The 20,275-nt window shown below is 36.5% G+C and overlaps 1 protein-coding gene across 2 annotated transcripts in view; it reads right to left on the reverse strand.

Moving 5' to 3' along the window:
- LOC149196812 (uncharacterized) overlaps positions 1-20,275 on the reverse strand; it is a 215,757-nt gene that overhangs the window by 70,597 nt on the left and 124,885 nt on the right. For both annotated transcript variants that reach the window (XM_089405655.1, XM_089405654.1), the window contains one exon: positions 4,917-4,996. In XM_089405655.1, the coding sequence (XP_089261781.1) occupies positions 4,917-4,996 (80 nt within the window). The remainder of the gene's footprint in view (positions 1-4,916; positions 4,997-20,275) is intronic.

The following is a 20,275-nucleotide window of genomic DNA, read 5'->3' on the forward strand; positions in this document are numbered from 1 at the left end:
CTAAAGAAATGGAACCGGAAAGATTTTGGTAACATTTTTGAGGAAAAACAATCAGTGGAAATTAAAATTCTAGAACTCAACAAGGATCTGATAAAAGATGGATTTGATAAAGCTAAAAGTGAGCAGGCGGATAAATACCATCTAGTTTGGGAAAATTTATGCAAACAAGAGGAAATATTTTGGAGACAAAAATCCAGAATTCAGTGGCTCAAGGAAGGAGAACGAAACACCAGATTTTTCCACAGATCCACAATAGCAAACAGAGCTCACAACAGAATCTCCATGATTAAAGATGAGGGAGGGTAAATTCAGACTACTCATAAAGATATTGAAGCTGTGCTTGTCCAACATTTCTGGAACATCACTCGGGAAAACACTCCTGACAAGGAACAGTCCAGCAGGGGAATCACAAGGCATATTCCCAAACTGGTGTTCAGAGAAGACAATTTTAACCTCAATAAACCAGTTGAAGAAGAGGAGGTCAGCGAGGTTCTCAAAGATATGCAGAATGGCAAAGCACCAAGCCCAAATGGTTTCAATGTGGATTTTTTTAAAGCGTGTTGGCATATTGTCAAAGAGGACATAGTGAATGTAGTTGAGGATTCAAAGAGAAGCAAAACTATCCTGAAAGCTCTCAACACCTCCTTTATTTCACTTATTCCCAAACAGGACACTGCTCAATCGGCTGACAAGTACAGACCTATTGCCTTATGTAATGTGGTTTACAAGATAATATCCAAAGTAGTGGCTAATAGACTCAAACCTCTCCTCCCCTCGCTAGTGTCTGAAGAACAATCAGGTTTTGTGGAGGGAAGACAGATTCTAGACAACATTATTCAAGCACATGAAGTGGTGCACATGCTAACCAACAAAAAACAGGCAAGATGCTCATGCAATTGGACATTGCCAAAGCGTATGACAAGGTGAATTGGAATTATATCAAGAAGGTTCTCTATGCCTTTGGGTTCGACCACAACTGGGTCAGATGGGTTATGGCACTAGTGTCCTCCTCCAGCTTTTCCATTCTAGTCAATGGATCCCCCTCAAAAATCTTCAATCCTTCTAGAGGCCTCAGGCAAGGAGACCCTCTTTCTCCCTTCCTCTTTATTCTTATGATGGAAGGGCTTGGGAGATCCATTAAGTAGGCCAAGGATATGGGTAAAATTAGGGGTCTTCAAATTTCAGAGAACGGTTCTGTGCTGACTCATCAAAAATTTGTTGATGATACCTTACTGCAAGGTGTTCCAACAGTCAAAGAGGCTTTGGCATTCAAACAAATTCTTAAAGATTTTGCCCTAGCTACAGGTATGTAAGTCAACCTCTCTAAATCAAAAATATTCTTCTTCAGCACTAACATTGCTATCCAAAGAAATATTTCTTGGATTTCAACGTGACTCCCTCCCCTCCAAATATTTAGGAATACCTCTTACTGCCAGACCCATGCATAAGAGTATTTGGGAAACGGTTCTTAATAAGATGCAGGATAGAGTAAATAAGTGGACCTTCCGTGCCTTGAACCTGGCCAGCAGGTTAGTTCTGACAAAGGTTGTTCTTCAATCCATCCCATTGTTTATGTTATCAACTCTCCCAGCTCCAAAAGGTGTCTTAGAGCAAATCGGAGATATTCAAAGAGATTTCCTGTGGGGAAAGGAGGAAACTAGAAAGAAATGGGCCCTGGTTTCCTGGGAACAAATATGCAAACCCAAAAGTTAGGGGGGCCTTGGCCTGGACGATCAAGAGATTCTTTGTAGAGCGCTAGGAGCCAAACTCTAGTGGAGATGGGTGCAGGAGCCAAAAGCGCAGTGGGCCAGGATATGGAAAGAGAAGTATGACGGCTCGTTGCACAATAATGATCTCATAAGAATGTCTGGAACTATAAAAGGCTCCTACGTATGGAACAAAGCCTGGGAGAACATAATTCTAGTTCAAAAAGAATAGTTTCTAGGAAATTAGAGCAAGAGATCTTGCTCTTTTTTGGGAGGACAAATGGCAGCAAGAACCAATTCTGTTAACAGAGAATTTTGTAAGCCTCAAGCAGGAAACAGATGCCAAAGTGTTAATCAGAGTTAAGGATTTTGGGATCTTTCGCAAACCCCTGAAAAATGGAGAAGTTGGAGAAACATTGAATGCGGAGAGGACAACCCCCTGAAATGCAAAGCAGAGGCTCTTGGGGACTTGCTCAAGCAAAGGATGATCTTAAAAACAGACGGGCAGGATCAATTGAGATGGGGTAATAACAAGTGAGGAGCCTTTAATCTCAAGGAAGCTAAAGGTTTTCTACTTGGGCTGAATTATAGCGTTCCAGACAAGACCTAGACACATCTTTGGAGGCAGCAAGGTTGGATGAAGATCAAGATTTTTATGTGGTTGGTTCATCACAAGAAAATATTGACTTGGGACAATATTAGGAGAAGGGGAATTATGGGGCCCTCTAGATGCCAGCTCTGTGAGGAGCAAGAGGAGACAATGGAACATATTCTCAATAGCTGCTCTTATACTACCTGGCTGTGGGATTCGTTCTCTTCAATTTTCCAGCAGTCAGATAGGGACAGAGGAAGTATCACAAATACCCTAAACCACTGGAGAAAAAACTTCAAGGAGAATGAATTCCTAAATTTGGCCTGGGCCTTCACACCTTGCTTTATTATCTGGAACGTTTGGAAAGAAAGAAATAAAAGAATTTTCAAGAATGGTAAGTCTTCAGCACAACATCTTCTTGATCTTATCTTGAAACAGATCAGAGAGACAGTCAGTTCTACTGTTAAGAATATCCCCTCGAATCCCCCCTCAGATGAAGAGTAGAGAATTCTCAGGCAACTGGGATTGCAAGGGATAACTCCTCAAGGTAGAAACAAAAAGGATAATACCATGGTAACAGAGAAGGACTACTGGCAACCCCCACCGAAATGTTTTCTGAAAGACAACATTGATGGTGCCTCCAAAGGCAATTCGGGAACTGTTGGTTATGGAGGAGCTTTAAGGAATGAAAAGGGCAATATTATATTTATCTTCCACTACCATTTGGGTAGAGCTACTAATAACATGGCGGAAGTGATGGCGTTGGAGCAGTGTCTAGAGTGTCTATCACAGAATCAATGCTCAAATATCATTGTGGAAGCAGACTCTGAGATAACCATCAACGCAATGAAAAGAATCAGCGGTGGTTCCAGGCCGAAAAAAGTCTCGAATCATTGGAAACTTATCCAGGTTTATCAAAGTATCCAACTACATCTACAGGGCCTTCGTACCATAAGTTTCAACCACATTCGACATAATGCCAATAAACTGACCGACTTATTGGCCAATCAAGGTGCGAGCAGTGCAAAATGTGGAATGGCTAAAAAGTGGCAAGGAATTCCTCCAAGTCGTCTAAAGGCTATCTGCGAGGATCAAGCTGCGGAGGACATGGAGGTTTTCCGATTTCAAGCGGGGTTGAATTCCATGATTTGATGTCGCCGGGGGGTACCTTCTCAGCCCAGCAGGATGTACCAGAGAGGCTGAGCGTCATGTTCGGGTTCATCTTCTCCCGGATCATCTCGACCGGGTTTCCCAGGTTTTTGGTTGGCACTTTGCAGTTTTATCTCCTAAATAAACTCGGGATCAGCTTCAGGTTTCACGGTACGAGTTGGCAGAATGGGCATTTAATGGGGTGCTGCAGTAGGCATCCTCTTCCCACTTCCAGGTTAGCTATCCTGGCAATAGGCAGGTTTCCGGTGATCGCACGGCTATTAAGTGGTAAGTGGTTTTGTTATTTTGAGAGCGATCCCATAGAGTGCACGACACGTGGCATGGTGGCAGTTGCGGAAACTGCCCTTTATCGCGCGATAAAGTGTGGTAGGGTTCGAAGCAGCGATATTGCTCCAGGCCGTCGGATTTGGCAACCGGGTTGGACGGTTGGGATAGTCTGCGTTGTTTAGTGGGGCCCATCGAGCCATCTCTCTGTTTTCTTTTGGCATGTCTCGTCCTTTCCTTCCTTTATGTTCATTGGGGGGTCGGGTTTGACTACTAACGCTGGTTGGCTTCGGGTGGTGTTTTGACCAAATGGTTGTGGTCCTTCTAGATTTTCCTTGAGTTTGGTGCTTCCGTGAGGTAGTAGGTGGTTCCTTGTCCTTGACAGGGGTACCTGTTCTCCTGCTCTCTTTAATGACAGGTTATGTACACTTTGAAAACTATCTTTTGAATTAATGAAATAGAAGGTTCGGCTCTTGCTTCAGCAAACAAAAAAAAAACATGTTTTGAAACAAAGTATTTACAAGAAGGATAAGATGTCATCCAAATAAACATGAAAAACCAAAAACACTTTATGGATCAAGTATATTTCCAAGCTAATTCCCAATGACAGAGACAAAACAAGAGATAAAACAGAAAGTACTACATCTCAAAATAAATAACAAAAGATGTGGTTTAGGTGATATACTACACTAGATTAGTACAAACAAGTTCAAATAACATCATCTGGTAGAGTTTGTGATGAAGAGATATCTACACAATCTTGGGTTTCTGCCAAAGCAGCTGGTGATAACGAATGCAATTCTCATACAATAACATTGGAGAGTTTAATTTGTTCTGCAGTATACATCCCAAAAATTTTAAAGCATCATATAAAGATATGATAAAAAGGCCGATGTACTGAGGAATATGATCTTCACAGTCGTGGTTATCAGATGGCAACACCAAAAAAGTAACCCATGTAACTCTCCATTAAGCAACACCAAAAAATTAGTACTAAAATTTGCTAGACAAGAATTCTGAAAAAGTGATTATATTGGACATGTGCCTATCTTCGTTTACCATAAGCAGAGCTATTGTGCACAAAACCCTCTATATTGTCAAAAATGTAATTTCAGCTTTGAGTTCAGAAGCGAAAAAAACTTTATCGAAGCTCAACCACTGAGTTCAACAAAATAATACCCCACCTTCAGCCAGAAAAAGAACCCCCGCAACAAAGTCAGTTTCTCTTCAAGCGAAGCTGCTGAAGCCAACTTTTCATCCAATTCTGTTTAAAATTGCAAAAAACAAACAAGAAGAAAACAGTGTAATCAGAATATATTTGAAATCTAACATCTTTCAAAGAAAACAAGCATTTTAGACTCAAAAATAAGAGCATCAAAACTAGTGCCAAGTCTGACCAATAGATCTCAAATTTCAGAAATTCATGTTGAATTCTTTAATCCTTTTATAACCACATGATATGGTCTAAGAAAATAATGGCCTCCAGAAAACAATGTCACAGCTGACTTGAATTTGAAGAAGGAAAATAAACCCAAAATCACAAGAAAAATCAGATATTTATGAATATGGGTTATTTCATAGGTGGATCTAATTCTTGTCATTGATGACAGAATAAGTATCCGTCAATTTGACAAGCAAAATATGGTTTAATTTTCAAAATTACCAAATATATTTCTTAAACTGAAGCCATTCAGTTACATAATAAAATAGACAGAATTCTGGTTCTAGTTCAATCATGATTAGTTGATGCCAATCCCGTACCCTTGCTAATACACCTTAACCAAAATTTCCTAGCTCATCATAACCATTTAAGTAAAACATGATAATTTTACTATGTTGCACTGGTTTTCACCCTTGGTAATACACCTTATCCAAAATTTCCTAGCTGATCATAACCATTTAAGTAAAACATGATAATTTTACCATGTTGCACTGGTTTTCACCCTTGGCAACACACCTTATCCATAATTTCCTAGTTCATCATAACCATTTAACTAAAACATGATAAATTTACTATGTTGCACTGGTTTTCACCCTTGGTAATACATCATATCCGAAATTTCCTAGCTCATCATAACCATTTAAGAAAAACATGATCATTTTACTATGTTACACTGGTTTTCAGGAAAGGGAACAATGGGAACATGGGGACACATCCCTGAGACAGCTAGAGCAGTGGGTTGGGGATGCCAATTATATACTATAATAATAATAATAATAATAAAATAATCATAAAATATTTAAAATTTAGAATCCACTGTAAACATTTGTAGTTGTTTCAAGCATGTGAGCATAACAAGCTATACTATTTAGTATTATGCACAGCCCTTACACTTGCCAAATCTAAAAATGTTTACGCAATTTAAAGAAGGGCTATGTGAATCCCATTATTAGCTGCTAAACATGGGCAAAATGTTGTTTACCTTTAGCAAACTTAGGTGTAACTGTTTGCAATTCGCAATAAGGTCCATCAAGGGTCAATGGCACACCGAACTGTCCCTATAGCAGCTTTCCTTCCTCATATGTCTCGTTAATGATGATTATCTTAAAACATAATAGGCATTCCCTTCTCGATAGGTTTTGCATATTTTAATAGCTGTGTTGAAAATCAATAGAAAACACTCTAGGTATATTAAGAAATTAGAGCCATATTTCAGATTAAGAAGGTGAATGCCTGGGAATTTATTCAAACACTCAGAACCCAGTCCAAGTGACTACTATCTGATTGTTTCCACAATGCTTTAAGTTGGGATGGCGGAAGCACTAAAATTGAGTGACTCTTGGAAACCCATGAACAATCTGTAAAAGCTGAGATGACTAAACAAATGAGAAAAACAAGAGCAATAACCACAAGGATCAACCCTTTGCAATGTTGCATTTCCTTCTTTTTTTTGACATGGAGACTTTGCTTCTTGTAAATTTGTTGCTGAAAACATATCACTTAAATGATCGGAAACTCAAATCAAAACCTATTATACAAAACCCATGTCTTGAGTTGCAACTTGTACAACAGATTTAGAATCAGCACAATACAAAAATAATGGATGGGGTAAATGGTCATATTGTCCAATCATCAATATCCATCACTATATGCCAAGAATATTCCTAAAATCTGCCCAGAAAACCCATGAAATTTACCTAAAACATCCTTGAAATATGCCCAAAAGGTCTTGGGGACAGCCAGCAAGTCCCAAGCAGTTTGGGGACATTTCCTAATGTTAGAAAATCGGAAAGGCAGAAAGATTTTCTTATGTTGATAATTACATGCGATATTATTATGTTCTTATTAACTTCTTTATGTTCTTTCTTTATCTTCTCATCAAGCAATCATAAAAGAAAAAAATGAAGATCAAGGACACCAGAAATAGGCACTCAGCCAGGGCTAAAACCCCTTTATAGGGGAAAACCTAGTCAGAACTCTTCCTTTAGTAAATTCAAATTGAGATAGACCAAGACCCTAGACCTTCCTCCTCCACCAAGTCAGCTCTCAAACCGTTCTTCCAACCTTCAAAGAATGACTGCAACAATACTGCATCAACACTGCTTCAATATTGCATCAAAGACAGATTTGCGATCCTACTACATCAGAATTTCAGCCCAACTTCAAGATTGTTATTTCGGCTCTCCTACAACTTCAGTGCCTTTGCATGTGTGACACAAGATAGAGAAAATTTCAACTTCCTTAGCTAAATAATGACCTCCTTCTCCTTCGCTAGCTCTTTTCTTCTTCCTTCTTGAATTTTGCAATTTTTCTACGTCCAGCTACTGCAATTCAAAGTTGTTGAGAGTGTGTGTCCAAATGAGTTGAGTTGCTTCAATATATAGTGAGTCTGTGAGGTCGAATTCCCTTGTTGAGTCTGACTTATCCTTTCTTGAGGCCGACTTGGTGGAGGAGGCCTATGAGACGTAATTTTACATGAAATAAATTTATTTCTTGACAAATGAAGCCCCGGAAGGGTCTTTTACATTATGACATGAACAAGAACACTTGACATAAACCCTAGAAGCTAGCAATGAAGGCTTTGACCTATAAACAACTGACCTAAGCATGAAACCCATGCTTTAATAAGTCAATTTTATTTATAATAAAATTTATTTTTCTTTCTTTTGATAAATACATTACATCATGACTCAAATACATTTATGAAGACCGACAATAGTTACATTCTTCAACACTCTGTCTTAACTAGGGAGGTGTTCATAATTACATATATACAAAGGTACATGGAAGATCTCAAGATGAACTACGAAGAGTTCTAGCAAACTCGGTGCTACAGGCTAGAAACCTAACCAGGGTATTCTATCCGGGTGGGACTAAGGGACTCAAGCTTTTGCCAACTGAAGGTACCATCATACTTTTAAGCTCTACCACCAACCCAGGGATCTAGGTGTGTATCCAAGGCCGGAGCTCCATGAGTAACGCCACCCTCCCTCTTCGAGATCTAGACATCAAACACACAGGCCGTCAAGATGTCCTCCCAAGCATCTTTCCACTAGATCCTTCATTTATCCCTAATAACTAAACCAGATGTTCAAGCATGCTTCCAAACTGCTCAACCTTCTTATGGAGAGATTTACCTGTACAAACACAAACTTCAATCAGTAATAAACTTTTAAACATATATACAAGTAAACACAAACCTTCGGGGTCCTCAATCATTCTGATGCCACTTATATCATCATCAAGTTATACATTTACATCTTGTCAGAAGCTTTTCTTCTTTTATTTCTTCAGTAGCACCTAATACAACCTCGGTACTTTGCAAATCCATATGTAGTATTTTTATTCAATCTTTGATTTCCTTCTTTCTTCAAGGTATTTACTATGCCCTCCCTCTGAATTAGGGAGATGTACCCTTTCTATCCAAGCTCCCTCGCAACTTAGGGAGATCAACCGCTTCCTTCTTCTATAACATTAGAGAACCTTTCATGGCTTCCTTCCTTCTTACGGCATCAAGGTCATCTTGATCGTCATTCTTATTATTATCATACAAACATCTTCATCATCTTGAAGATTATGTACCTACAAAACTTTAATAGCAAGTACAACCAAATACAAACATAGAAGCATGAAGTTAATTATATCAAAATCAGGGTACTATAATGGAAGCATTTTAGACTTCGGACATCAACACCTAAACCTAGTTAGGTTTATAATCTGCAAGAGAGATATTTTTATATACTAGACTTCAATTTCTTGCTAGGGTTTTTGTCATGAACCCCAGACTCCATCCTCGAGACATAAAGCCTAATCATAGCACAATATATCTAAGGTTTAAACAATAAGCTTTTAGAATTACATGTCAAACTCTACTAGGGTTTATTGCAAACACTAGATTTTATCATCAAAACTTAAATCATGTCAATATCATCATGTCTTAGAGTATCAATCTCTACTAGGGTTTGGTCACAAACCATAGATTTTACAATCTAAAACATGAGCATCAACAATTAGGTTAGCATACTCGCATAAACATATCTAGGATGCATTATCATATACTAGAGACTTATATTAATACTTACTTGGGTAAACTCTAGATACAAACATCAATATATCAAAGTCAGATATGCAACAATTTCAATCAAGCTAGGGTTTTGATCATATGAACGAATATACACCGAGATTTTCATTCTTAAGATCTTACATAAATATTACAGGGGTTTTGTTCATAAACCCTAATTCACCAAATCCTAAAGATCTAGGATTTCAATACATAACTTTGATATTAACAGAAAACCCTAAAGAACTAGGGTTTCTATCATAACAATACAAAACCCTAAACATCAAAAAGAAGAGGATTTCTAGACTACATCAACAACCCTAAGTAGACTAGGGTTTCATAATCAACATCGACATACCCTTAGCAACAAGAGGCTAGGGTTTTATAGTGAACCCTTGGAGGTTAGGGTTTCACAAGTATGATCAAAAAGATAGTATAACGAGGGTAGATCCAATCTAATGATTAATCACCCTGTTGTTGCACAGAATGTCTAGGCAACACGACAATAGCTCAAATCGGGGACTGTCACACTGATCCCCAATCACTCCATTTTAGTTGTCTCCCAATAGCAGACTAAGGGAGGTAGACCCTATGGAAATGGAAAAAGGAAAGATTAGTTGGGAACAAACCAACCCGGGAGACACGGCTAAGCAACCAATACTTGTTTTAGATTGCGCAAGATTTTAAAGATTCAAAATGATTTGAAGAAAGAGATACCATTGCCTTGTGGAGTCAACTATCTTGCGAATAAAATAAGGTTCAAGTAAAGGATGGGAAACTATTGCTGAAAAGACTCTATTGTCTCATATGCAAATGCAAAACTTAAAACTATGTGAAATGCACGGAATTGGTTAATTTTAGTTAAATGAGAGCCTAAAATTATTTCTAAAATGTCTTAAATGTTACTCAACTTAAGGCTCAGAAAGGTGGTGATCTAAATGTGAAAGCGAATACTTATACCAGCACTGCAAAATGTAAAATCTGCATAAATAATTACTGAAATGCACAATGGATTGAAATGTAAAATGCTGGAATAAAACACCTTTAAATTCAAAAATTCATTTGTATGAAAAACTCAATCAGAAATCATTAGATGCATAAGTAAAACTCGCATGAGCATGTAAAAACAAATGTATTTCCGAAATCAAACTAAGTGTTTAAACTCAGATTACATCAATGAAATATCAGTCTAGAAATCTGCTCTTAAAACAAGTGTTAATACCAACATTATATTTTAAATCAGCAGAGTTGTAACCATGCAATATTCAGAAATTTCTATGTATAACAGCAAATTAAAATTAAAATGACAAACTAATAACTACAATTCAGAAAATTTCCGAGTTAGATTATTTCTGATATATTAATGTATTTGATCTAAAAAACTCAGAAATATACTACCGAACAGCAGTAAAACAATTTTCATAAATTTGTTTGCAATAGTTAAAATGTAAATTAAATTTGTTGTTAAATTCAGAAAAATTCTGAGTTTAATTCTTTCTGATCTACTAATGTATTTGATCTAAAAACTCGGGTATACAAAAAAAACAAAGACATTGAAATAATATTAAGAAAATAGCACGCAAAAGTTTTTGAAAAAAATTATATTTCTGAAATGTAATGCAATGAAAGATGCAAACTAATTTGCTGCTAAATTTCAGATAACTAGAATTTTATGCTAGTATTAATCTTGCTTTCAATTAGATCAATAAAAAAGGTAAGGGTTTAGAAGATGTGCACCAGTCAGCCCCTAAGGGCTTGAAGACACTTGAAGATGGGCTTCCCAAGTCACTGAAAATTTTCCAATGCAGATGCAAAACTCAGAAAATTTTGAGAAAAAATTGTTATATTTTTTTCGGGAAATTTTAGGAAAAATTTAGAAAAAAAATTAGTGAGAAAATTATGGTGAAAAAGGCTTCAAATATGATTGGCCTGAGGGTGGAATGATAGAGGCCAAGAATGAGGCTGGAGATGGTCAGTGTTGGGCCTCAAGGCCCTAAAAACAATTTGCTCATGGTCCTTCTGAAATTTCTCCTCAGCCTGCAAATAAAATGGAGATGTCCTCTAGGGCTCAGATCTCTCTGGAATCCACAAAAATTACCTGCAATTTTCAGATTTTTTCCTGCACAAATAAAAGACATAAAACCCCAAAGCATGTATATACAAAAATATGAAATACCCAAAACCCCAATGAATTGGAAATTTGTTATTTACAAATCTATAATAATATTCTTCAAAGCCTTCTATTAGCCAAATTTAAAAAAAAAATTACACAATATTTAGAAATAAATTTGAAATTTGAAAAAGGAGCAAGCCCAAGAAAAACCCTGCAAGTAAAATATTCTATAAAATGACTTCAGAAATTAAAAAGATAATGGCTCTTTTCGATTATGTAAACTAAGAGTCGGTTGATCGAGCTAAGGACTTCCCCAATTGCCCAAATTATGAATGATAACTTTTGCACACTTAAAGCTGTTTGTTAGATTATTAGAGATCTACAAAATTATCATAAAATTATCAAGAAATAGAGATACCTACTATTTCTATCAAATTAAAATGATATTCTAAAAAACCCAGAAATATGTGCAAGATACCTGTATATAGATCAATCCTCAAAGGCTATTAACCACAAATGCAAATAAAAGCAGCAAGTATTAAGAGCAATATTACCACATAAATCTGAAAGAGGAACACCATCATCTGAAACCCCAAAGTCTTTGCGTTTTATTAACCAGAAAAAAAGTTACAAGAGCTTTCTTAGAGCAAGTACACGATTCAGAAATCAGATGCAAATAATGGAGAGAGGTCTCTCATTTATAGAAAAATTCTCCAACGGCTAATTCTCTCAAAACAATCTCAACCGTTGATGAAGATCAAATGATCTTTTAATCATCGCCGTTGAAATAAAGTTACTTTTTGAGGAAATTCGAATTTCACTTTTAATTTCCTTTTAATTAACTCAAAAATGATTATTTTGAGTTAATTGCCGCAAAAAGTTGACTTTGACTTAATCACTATGGCCCAAAAGTTCAAAATATCTTGAAATTTTCAATATTCCCTTGGTCGGGGACCTCCAAAAATTAAAAACTTTAAAACCCACGAATTTTAAATGTTGGAGAATTTAATTTTTCTTAGGTCCTAAATTAATTAAATTTTTGGCCTTAGCATTTTAGTTTATTTTAGCAAGAAATTTTAATTAATTGACACATGAGGGGATTATTAATTTTTCCAACCCTCTAATATTTAGTTGTGGTGTCTAACTATGAGGGACCATGCACTAACTATTTTTTATATAAAATATTACATTTCTAACCCATAAAGGGGGAACACCCGTTCGTTATAGACCCTCAATAATTACCCATTTCTGCGACACAAAATATGATCTAGTAGATTAAGTGACTTGTAATAAAATAATCTAACCAAATAGTTAGAATTATTCCCAAATCACTTTTACAGAGATTTGATAAATAACACTAAGACTCATTTAAAATCTGGACGACAAAATCCACCCTAGCTTTGGGGTGAGGCTGGAGGGAAAAACTCTGTCGATCATCCGTGTTTAGAAACACACTTGAATCGGTGAGACTAAAAACCTCCTAGGATAAAAATCATCATCAGAAAAATAAATTTACCTAAGTTGTTACATACATTTGTCTTACTAGGATCATTTCCATTACAAAGTGCAGAATGGGTTTACAAAACTATAGTGTACATATAGCTAATAATGATGAATCTGTGGATCATCTAAATGCTCAGACACTATGAAAATCCATGCGTGAAAAGATGTATAGCTATGGGGTAGTTGCATGGGATGGTCAACACACCCTAACAAGAATCTTTAAGATTTAAAATCCTACACATAACGATGTCAGTGATGTAAAGCAAATTTCAAAAGAGAATGAACATATCATTTCTATGAAGAGAACCTTGCAACAAAACTTGTATATTAAGACATCCCTTGAATTGTTCTTTAGCAAACCTTGTAGGACATCAAATCTTGATGGGCTTCCTTTGTAATAGAACTTCTTCCATGATTCAACTCTATCCTTTGAAGTCTCCTTAATAATATTGAGCACTTAGTAAGCTTTCCTAACCAAGGAAAATATACATAAAAGGTTATTAGCATATAATATAAAGTTTAAACACATCTTGATATGAGAGGGAATCCAAACATAAAAGAGAAAACAAGGAGTAAGATACTTATCTTTGGTGAAATGGTGAGGGCTCCCTCTAAATCCAATCTCGAGGGATACCTATAACTTATCAAAATAATTCAAAAATGTCTAACAAGACATGTTAGACCTGCAAACTCTAAAAATCAAAAACATAAAAAAAAACAATTCAAAAATTAAAATAGAAAACTAAGAGAGATATATGAGAGAGAGGACTTACTAGTACAAGTCCTTGACTTTCAATTCTTTAGCCTTGTTTTTCTTGGGTGGAGCTTCATTGGTAACATTTCCTTGATCCCTCTCTCTCCTTATTCTTTGGATTCTCCGAACATTGATTTTTGTAGTGACCAATCTTGTGACAATTGTAACATTCAATCTTGGATAGGTCATTTTCTTCTTTGGTCCTTTGAACTTCTTGAAGGTTCCCTTCTTCTTGTGATGAGCAGAATAGGCATTAGAGGTATTTTATTCTTCATCCTCCTCCTTGTTAATTACTACTGATATTCGAACTTCTTCTTGACTGCATGCATTCCACATTTATTCAAATGTTGGAGTATCCTTCCAACTGTTAAGTCCAGATGCAAAGGCACTCAAAGATTTTGGTAGTCCTAGAAGTGCAGTTATTACGAACTATTTTTCTGGGACAACTTCATCTATTATTTGTCGTTCATTTCTGATTCTAGATATTCTTATAAAGTATGATCATACAGTATCATCTTTTTTCATCTTAATAGTCCTTAATTCATTCCTGACGCTTGTTATTTTACTAATGTTCTTGATGGTGAATAATTTGGGGAGAGCCTCATACACATCTTGAGTGGAATTTATGTTGGATATGTATGAAATTAGGTTGTCCTTAACTCCATCCACTATTAGGTTCATAGCAAAGATTTTGGTTTCTCTAAACTTTGCTTTCTCTGCTTCATTTGTTCATCTGTAGGCTTCTTGATTTTTCCTTGAACAAAATCCAAAACTTTGTTGCTTTCGAGGATGAGATCTATCCTCTTTTTCCAGGCCCTGTAATTGGAGGCTCCTTTGAGTTTATTTTCTCCCTTCATTGGGTTTGACATAGTTCCTGTAGATAGTAAGTATTCTTATCTCTTTTATATTATCTTTTTTCTTTAATGACATTCCTTTGATGCTCCTTTGAGTTTATTTTCTCCCTTCATTGGGTTTGACATAGTTCCTGTAGATAGTAAGTATGCTTATCTCTTTTATATTATCTTCTTTCTTTAATGACATTCCTTTGATCTCCTTTTCCTCAATAGCTCTTCAAGTTGCCTTTCTCTTCCCTCTTTACCTTAGCTCTGATTCCATGTTAGAAAATCGAAAAGGCAGAAAGAAAATGATTTTCTTATGTTGATAATTACTTGTGATATTATTATTTTATTATTAACTTCTTTATGTTCTTTCTTTATCTTCTTCTCATCAAGCAATCATCAAAGCAAAAGCATGAAGATCGAGGACACCAAAAGTAGACACTCAGCCAGGGCTAAAACCCCTTTATAGGTATAGGGGAAAACCTTGTCAGAACTCTTCCTTCAGTAAATTCAAATTGAGATAGACCAAGACCTTAAACCCAAATACCTTCCTCTTCCACCAAGTCAACTCTCAAACTATTCTTCCAACCTTCAAAGATTGACTACAACAACACTGCATTAACACTGCTTCAACATTGCATCCATACTACATCAAAGACAGATTTTCAATCCTACTACATCAGAATTTCGGCCCAACTTCAAGACTGTTATTTCAGCCCTCATGCAGCTTCAGTTCCTTCACAAGTGTGAGACAAGATAGAGAAATTTCGACTTCCTTAGCTAAATAATGACTTCCTTCTCCTTTGCTAGCCCTTTTCTTCTTCCTTCTTGAATTTCACACTTTTTCTGCTTCCAACCACTGCAATTCAAACTTGTTGAGAGTGTGTGTCCAAATGAGTCAAGTTGCTCCAATATATAGTGACTCTGTGAGGTTGAATTCCGTTGTTGAGGCTGACTTGTCCTTTCTTGAGGCCGACTTGGAGGAGGCCTAGGAGACCTAATTTACATAACATAAATTTCTTTCTTGACAAATGAAGCTTAAGAAGGGTCTTTTACATTATAACATGAACAAGGACAATTGACATAAACCCTAGAAGCCTGCAATGGAGGCTTTGACCTATAAACAATTGACCCAAGCATGAAACCCATGCTTTAATAAGTCAATTTTATTTATAATAAAATTTATTTTTCTTTCTTTTGATAAAATACATTACATCATGACTTAATAACCATTTATGAAGACTGACACTAGTTACATTTGTCAACACCTAAGGGCCCATAATTCCCCAAAACATGGGAACAGTGCTATATATGTTCTTTTGGGTGGAACAGGTGCCCTTGAAACATAGTAATTTTAAAATCTTTCATACTCTATGAGAACTTAGATTACAAAAAAGTTGTACAATATAGGTAAAGCATGGTGATTGTAACAAATAGTTCCTATTTGTATTTGAGGACAATATATTTGTAATTATATAAATGTATTGATAGATAATTAATTGATAAAATGATGAATATTACAATGAGGGTCGACGCTATAAATACCTAGGCAGGGTGCCTTTTCACTAATGGCAGTGTCTTTCTAATAAGACACACCTGTCACTAACTAATTAACTATCATTTATTATGTTTATAACATTTTCCACCTCTTTTAAGGAAGCTTTGTCCTCAAAGCATAATAAACGGGATGACATTTCTATGGAATGGTGTTTATTTGTTTTTATGGCTTTGACTTTGTTCATGCTTCAAATGTTGATGAGGTTCTTATATATTGGTAAATCTTGTTTGAGAGTGGGAGCTTCAATACCATATAATTTATGGTGTTGACCAGCAAATTAAACTCCTGAGCTATTCTTCAAGGTTTGTAGCATAACTTCCCAATTGCATCAACCATTCTGCACATAGCACTATATCCATCTCTTCTAGCAGTAGAGCATAGAGTTTTGTTTGTAGTTCTAGTTCTTGTATTTGAATTGAAATTTTATGACATTTTTAAAAGGTAAACCATCTTCGTATCTTTGGTAGTCTAGTTTATGTCCATAATCCTTCAAAGAGTCCTCAACAGAGAATGGCATTATTCTAGATACAGTGAAACCTCAAAGGCCTACATGGTCCACATTCCAAGTCATAGGAAGATAGTGACAAGTCGAGATGTCAAATTTCAGGAGGGTAGCACCTTTAGGAGGTCACATGGGTCAAATCTAGCAGGGGCAAAGGATCTAGAGCATAAAGCTCTAAAGGTTGAGCAAGGACCACTAGCACTAGCACTAGGGACACAACCTTCTAATCATGAGGAGAAGTACGACGATCCTCCAATCTCTATCGGGAGGAAGTCCAGATGGGTCTTGCAAACCTTGAGGGACATTGAGGAGCATGTGGAGGCTCCTAGCAACAGCTTCAAGGAAAGTAAACCACCTACCAGATTTTCCAATTATATGGCCTTCGAGGAGGCAACAGACCAACAAGTTTGGAAGGATATCATGATGGAAGAGTATAGCTCCATCATGAGGAATGATGTTTGGGATATTGTACTGAGGCCTAAAGGGAAGTCAGTGGTCACTTCTCAATGGATCTACAAGATCAAACATGTAGTTGATGGTAGTGTTAAGAAGTATAAGGCAAGATTTGTGGCAAAAGGATCATCCCAAAAGCAGGGACTTGATTATTGTTGGATGGTGTTGTCATTGATATCAACCCATGGAGTTGACTAGATTTGACTTTGACAAAAAACACCAGTCATTGATGTCAAATGGTTGATCAGCGCTTCCTAGTAATTGTAGGATTACATCAAGTTGGCAACTCCATTGTTGGATGGTTGAAAACCCAAGTCATAGGGTTTGGGTTCCCTGGACTGAGTATGTACCCTGACTTTGTCAAGGGTTTTTGAAGGGTTAAACCATTGAGTTTGGGTTGGAGATCTAGGTCATTAGATTCTCCTCAAAGAGATGTTTTTGTTGATATGTGGAACGCCCCGTAGTTCCTCCTTGTTTGTTTCGAAAAAAGAGTTTGAAATTGAAGGCCTAGTTTGTGGGCTAAAACCCCAAGGGTTGTAACATGACACCTTATTAACCTTCAGTTATCAATATATAACAGTGATAATTACCACAATCTCATTATGTGTAAATGGAATAACTTTAAGAACCAAAGGCAATAAACCAATCACTGACTTCACAATCTTGGTATGACCATGTGCACTCAGCCAATCATTGATTTCAAACTTTAAATAGGGTCCTTAAAGGTTAGTGTACAAATTCCTTAGAGCTTAAACAAACAATTATTAAATTAAATTACTTTTATTAAAAAGGAAATTGTTTTTGAAATACCCTAAAAGGCCTCCTCCAATGTTTCCATAAAACCCCTCCTATACACTGTAAAAGAAACACCTCCATCAATCATCTAAGTCATTAATTACTCAACAAATTTTCTTGAATTAGCTCTCCGAAATTTTCGGCCAGCCTGTGGAATCTAAGGCAAAACTTTTCGACCTAGCTTCTGAGGCAATTAACAAGGTTCGAACAATTTGAGGGTTGTCTTTAGTACAAAGGAGCGAAGGATTCTTCTTGTCTTCGGTCTTAAGGTAAGTTCTGTGCATTAACCTTTTGAAATAGTGTTTGTGATAAGGGCATCTTCTATGTACAAATATTTGCGGCTAGGGCATGCAGCCTCTAAGTTTCGGTCCTCCCTCTAAAGCCTGCGTATAAGTGTGTTTTGGTTTGGGCATTTTTTGGTGATATGATTTTTGTTAAGGCAGGAAAGCCTAATTAAAGTAAGGTTTGTCCATTAGGGCTTTGCAGCCTTCCTTTTATGCCTTTAAATTACATCTCTATATGGTGAGGTATGAACAATTGCCTATGTTGCCAGGAAACGCGGGTGCGGGGACGGGGACGGCATTTTTGGAAACAGGGCGCGTGGGTTCGTCGGGTAATATAATAATATTAAATTTTAATAATTATATTTTATAAATTATAAATTTATAATTAATAATATATATGAAATTTGAATTTGTATATTTTTTCAACTTTAAACTAGAAAACTTTAATGATAATCATTTAAACATGCACATCATTGAACATTCAAAATTGACATTGAAATTTCAAAATTTATCACCAAAAAACTGTTCTTTTGAATCTTTTCCGTGTAACCATGACACTGTGACAGCAATGTGAGAGAGCTCAAGGCTACTACTAAAACTGAAAATTCAAAATACATACTAGGATAAATGCTAGATTCAGTTATTTTGGTGAAACTTGGGACAGATTTTGTCACACACAGGCTTTAAAATAACTATGCAGCTTAGGTTCATTTGCAAGGATGCCTATCAATGAATCAGGTTGTGGTCGTACAGACCCTTCCTCCTACACAGCCAAGGAGTGTTAGCATTTCTGCCTCTTGCTCCAATTTCAAGACAACTTCTCTCCTTATTGAAATTGCTCATTCTGGCTGGAGCTTGAGCTTGTAACTTTGCTTTGAATGTTTAGTCTCTCCCATATAAAAACACAATTTTTTCATAGGAGATTCTTCTCAACCTGATAGTGGTCTAGAATTTTCTTGATGTCTAATCATCCACCTGCCCCATGCATGGTGTGCTCTGTGGTAAAGCAATCCCAAAAACAGTGGCAGCCTTACCCTTCCACAAAACACGCTTATCAGCCTTTGTTTCCCAATAAAATGCACAGCAGCCATCTGATGGCTTGAGGGATAGTTTGTCTTTGAGTGTGAAGCTCTGCCTGAATATTATTTATCTAAACATAAAACATCTTCACAGTTTTTAGAGATTACTTGGTGTACAAGTCTGTAGAGACCATATATGATTTAGGCATATTTTCCTAGTTTTAATCTTAACATGATGTTATCAGAATGCTGTGAGAAATTGGCAGATTTTGATACTTAATTTAGCCATTGTCCAAAATAGCCCTTCGCCATTTAACAGCATCAGCTGATTACAGCTTATGGCTGGTCTCAATCCCACTTTCTATTTGACCGAAAATGTCTGAACTTGTATGTGTGCATTTACTACAGTTTATAATTTGATGGTTATTTGGCTCGGGAATGAATGTTTCATTCCAAATTGATATACAAGAATTCTTAAAAAACAAGACTTGTAAAAAACTTTAAAAACCGGGTGCGGGTACCCGTGCAACACAGGTTTTGATGGTAAGGACCGTGGAAGAATGTTTCATTCCAAATTGATTTACAAGAATTGATTTAGGGTTTTTTAGGTTTTGTTATAAGTTTTACCTTTGTTATAAGTTATTTTTTAAATTTCAATAAAAAAAAATTATTTGAAAATTAAATTTTTAATATAGTTTTTTTTATGAAGAACCCAAAGAACCCAACCCGAAGAACCCGAAGAACCCAAGAACCCGTTAAAGGAAAAGAACCCAAATTTTTTTTTTGAAGAACCCGGTTCTTCATGGAAGAACCCGGTTCTTCTGGGTTCGTCTGGGAAGAACCCGTACCGGAATCCGGTACTTGGGTGCGGGAACCCGGGACAAGTTCGAGAACCCCACCCCCGGGTGCGGGTACCCGTGCAACACAGACAATTGCTGATGCAAAACTTTGGAACAACCTTTGGTCTATTTTGGCATTGATTTTTGAATCATTATAGGTCTCCTAACATTGATGTGACTTGTGCATAACTTGATGTAGTACAGCAACTTGATCATTTACAACAATTGACTATGTTGGTTGACTTGGTGACAATGACAATTGTATACTTAGAATACTTAGCATGACTTGTTGCTTTACTTAACCTAACTTCATCATAAGTTGACATCTCAATTACCTTAATGACATTTTCTTGACATAGCAAGTATGATGACAATTACCGTGA

The sequence above is a fragment of the Pinus tabuliformis genome, chromosome 2_2 (genome assembly GCF_031772625.1).
Source record: "Pinus tabuliformis cultivar Carrire ecotype Pingquan chromosome 2_2, CPIR1, whole genome shotgun sequence".
In the NCBI taxonomy this organism is placed as follows: domain Eukaryota; kingdom Viridiplantae; phylum Streptophyta; class Pinopsida; order Pinales; family Pinaceae; genus Pinus; species Pinus tabuliformis.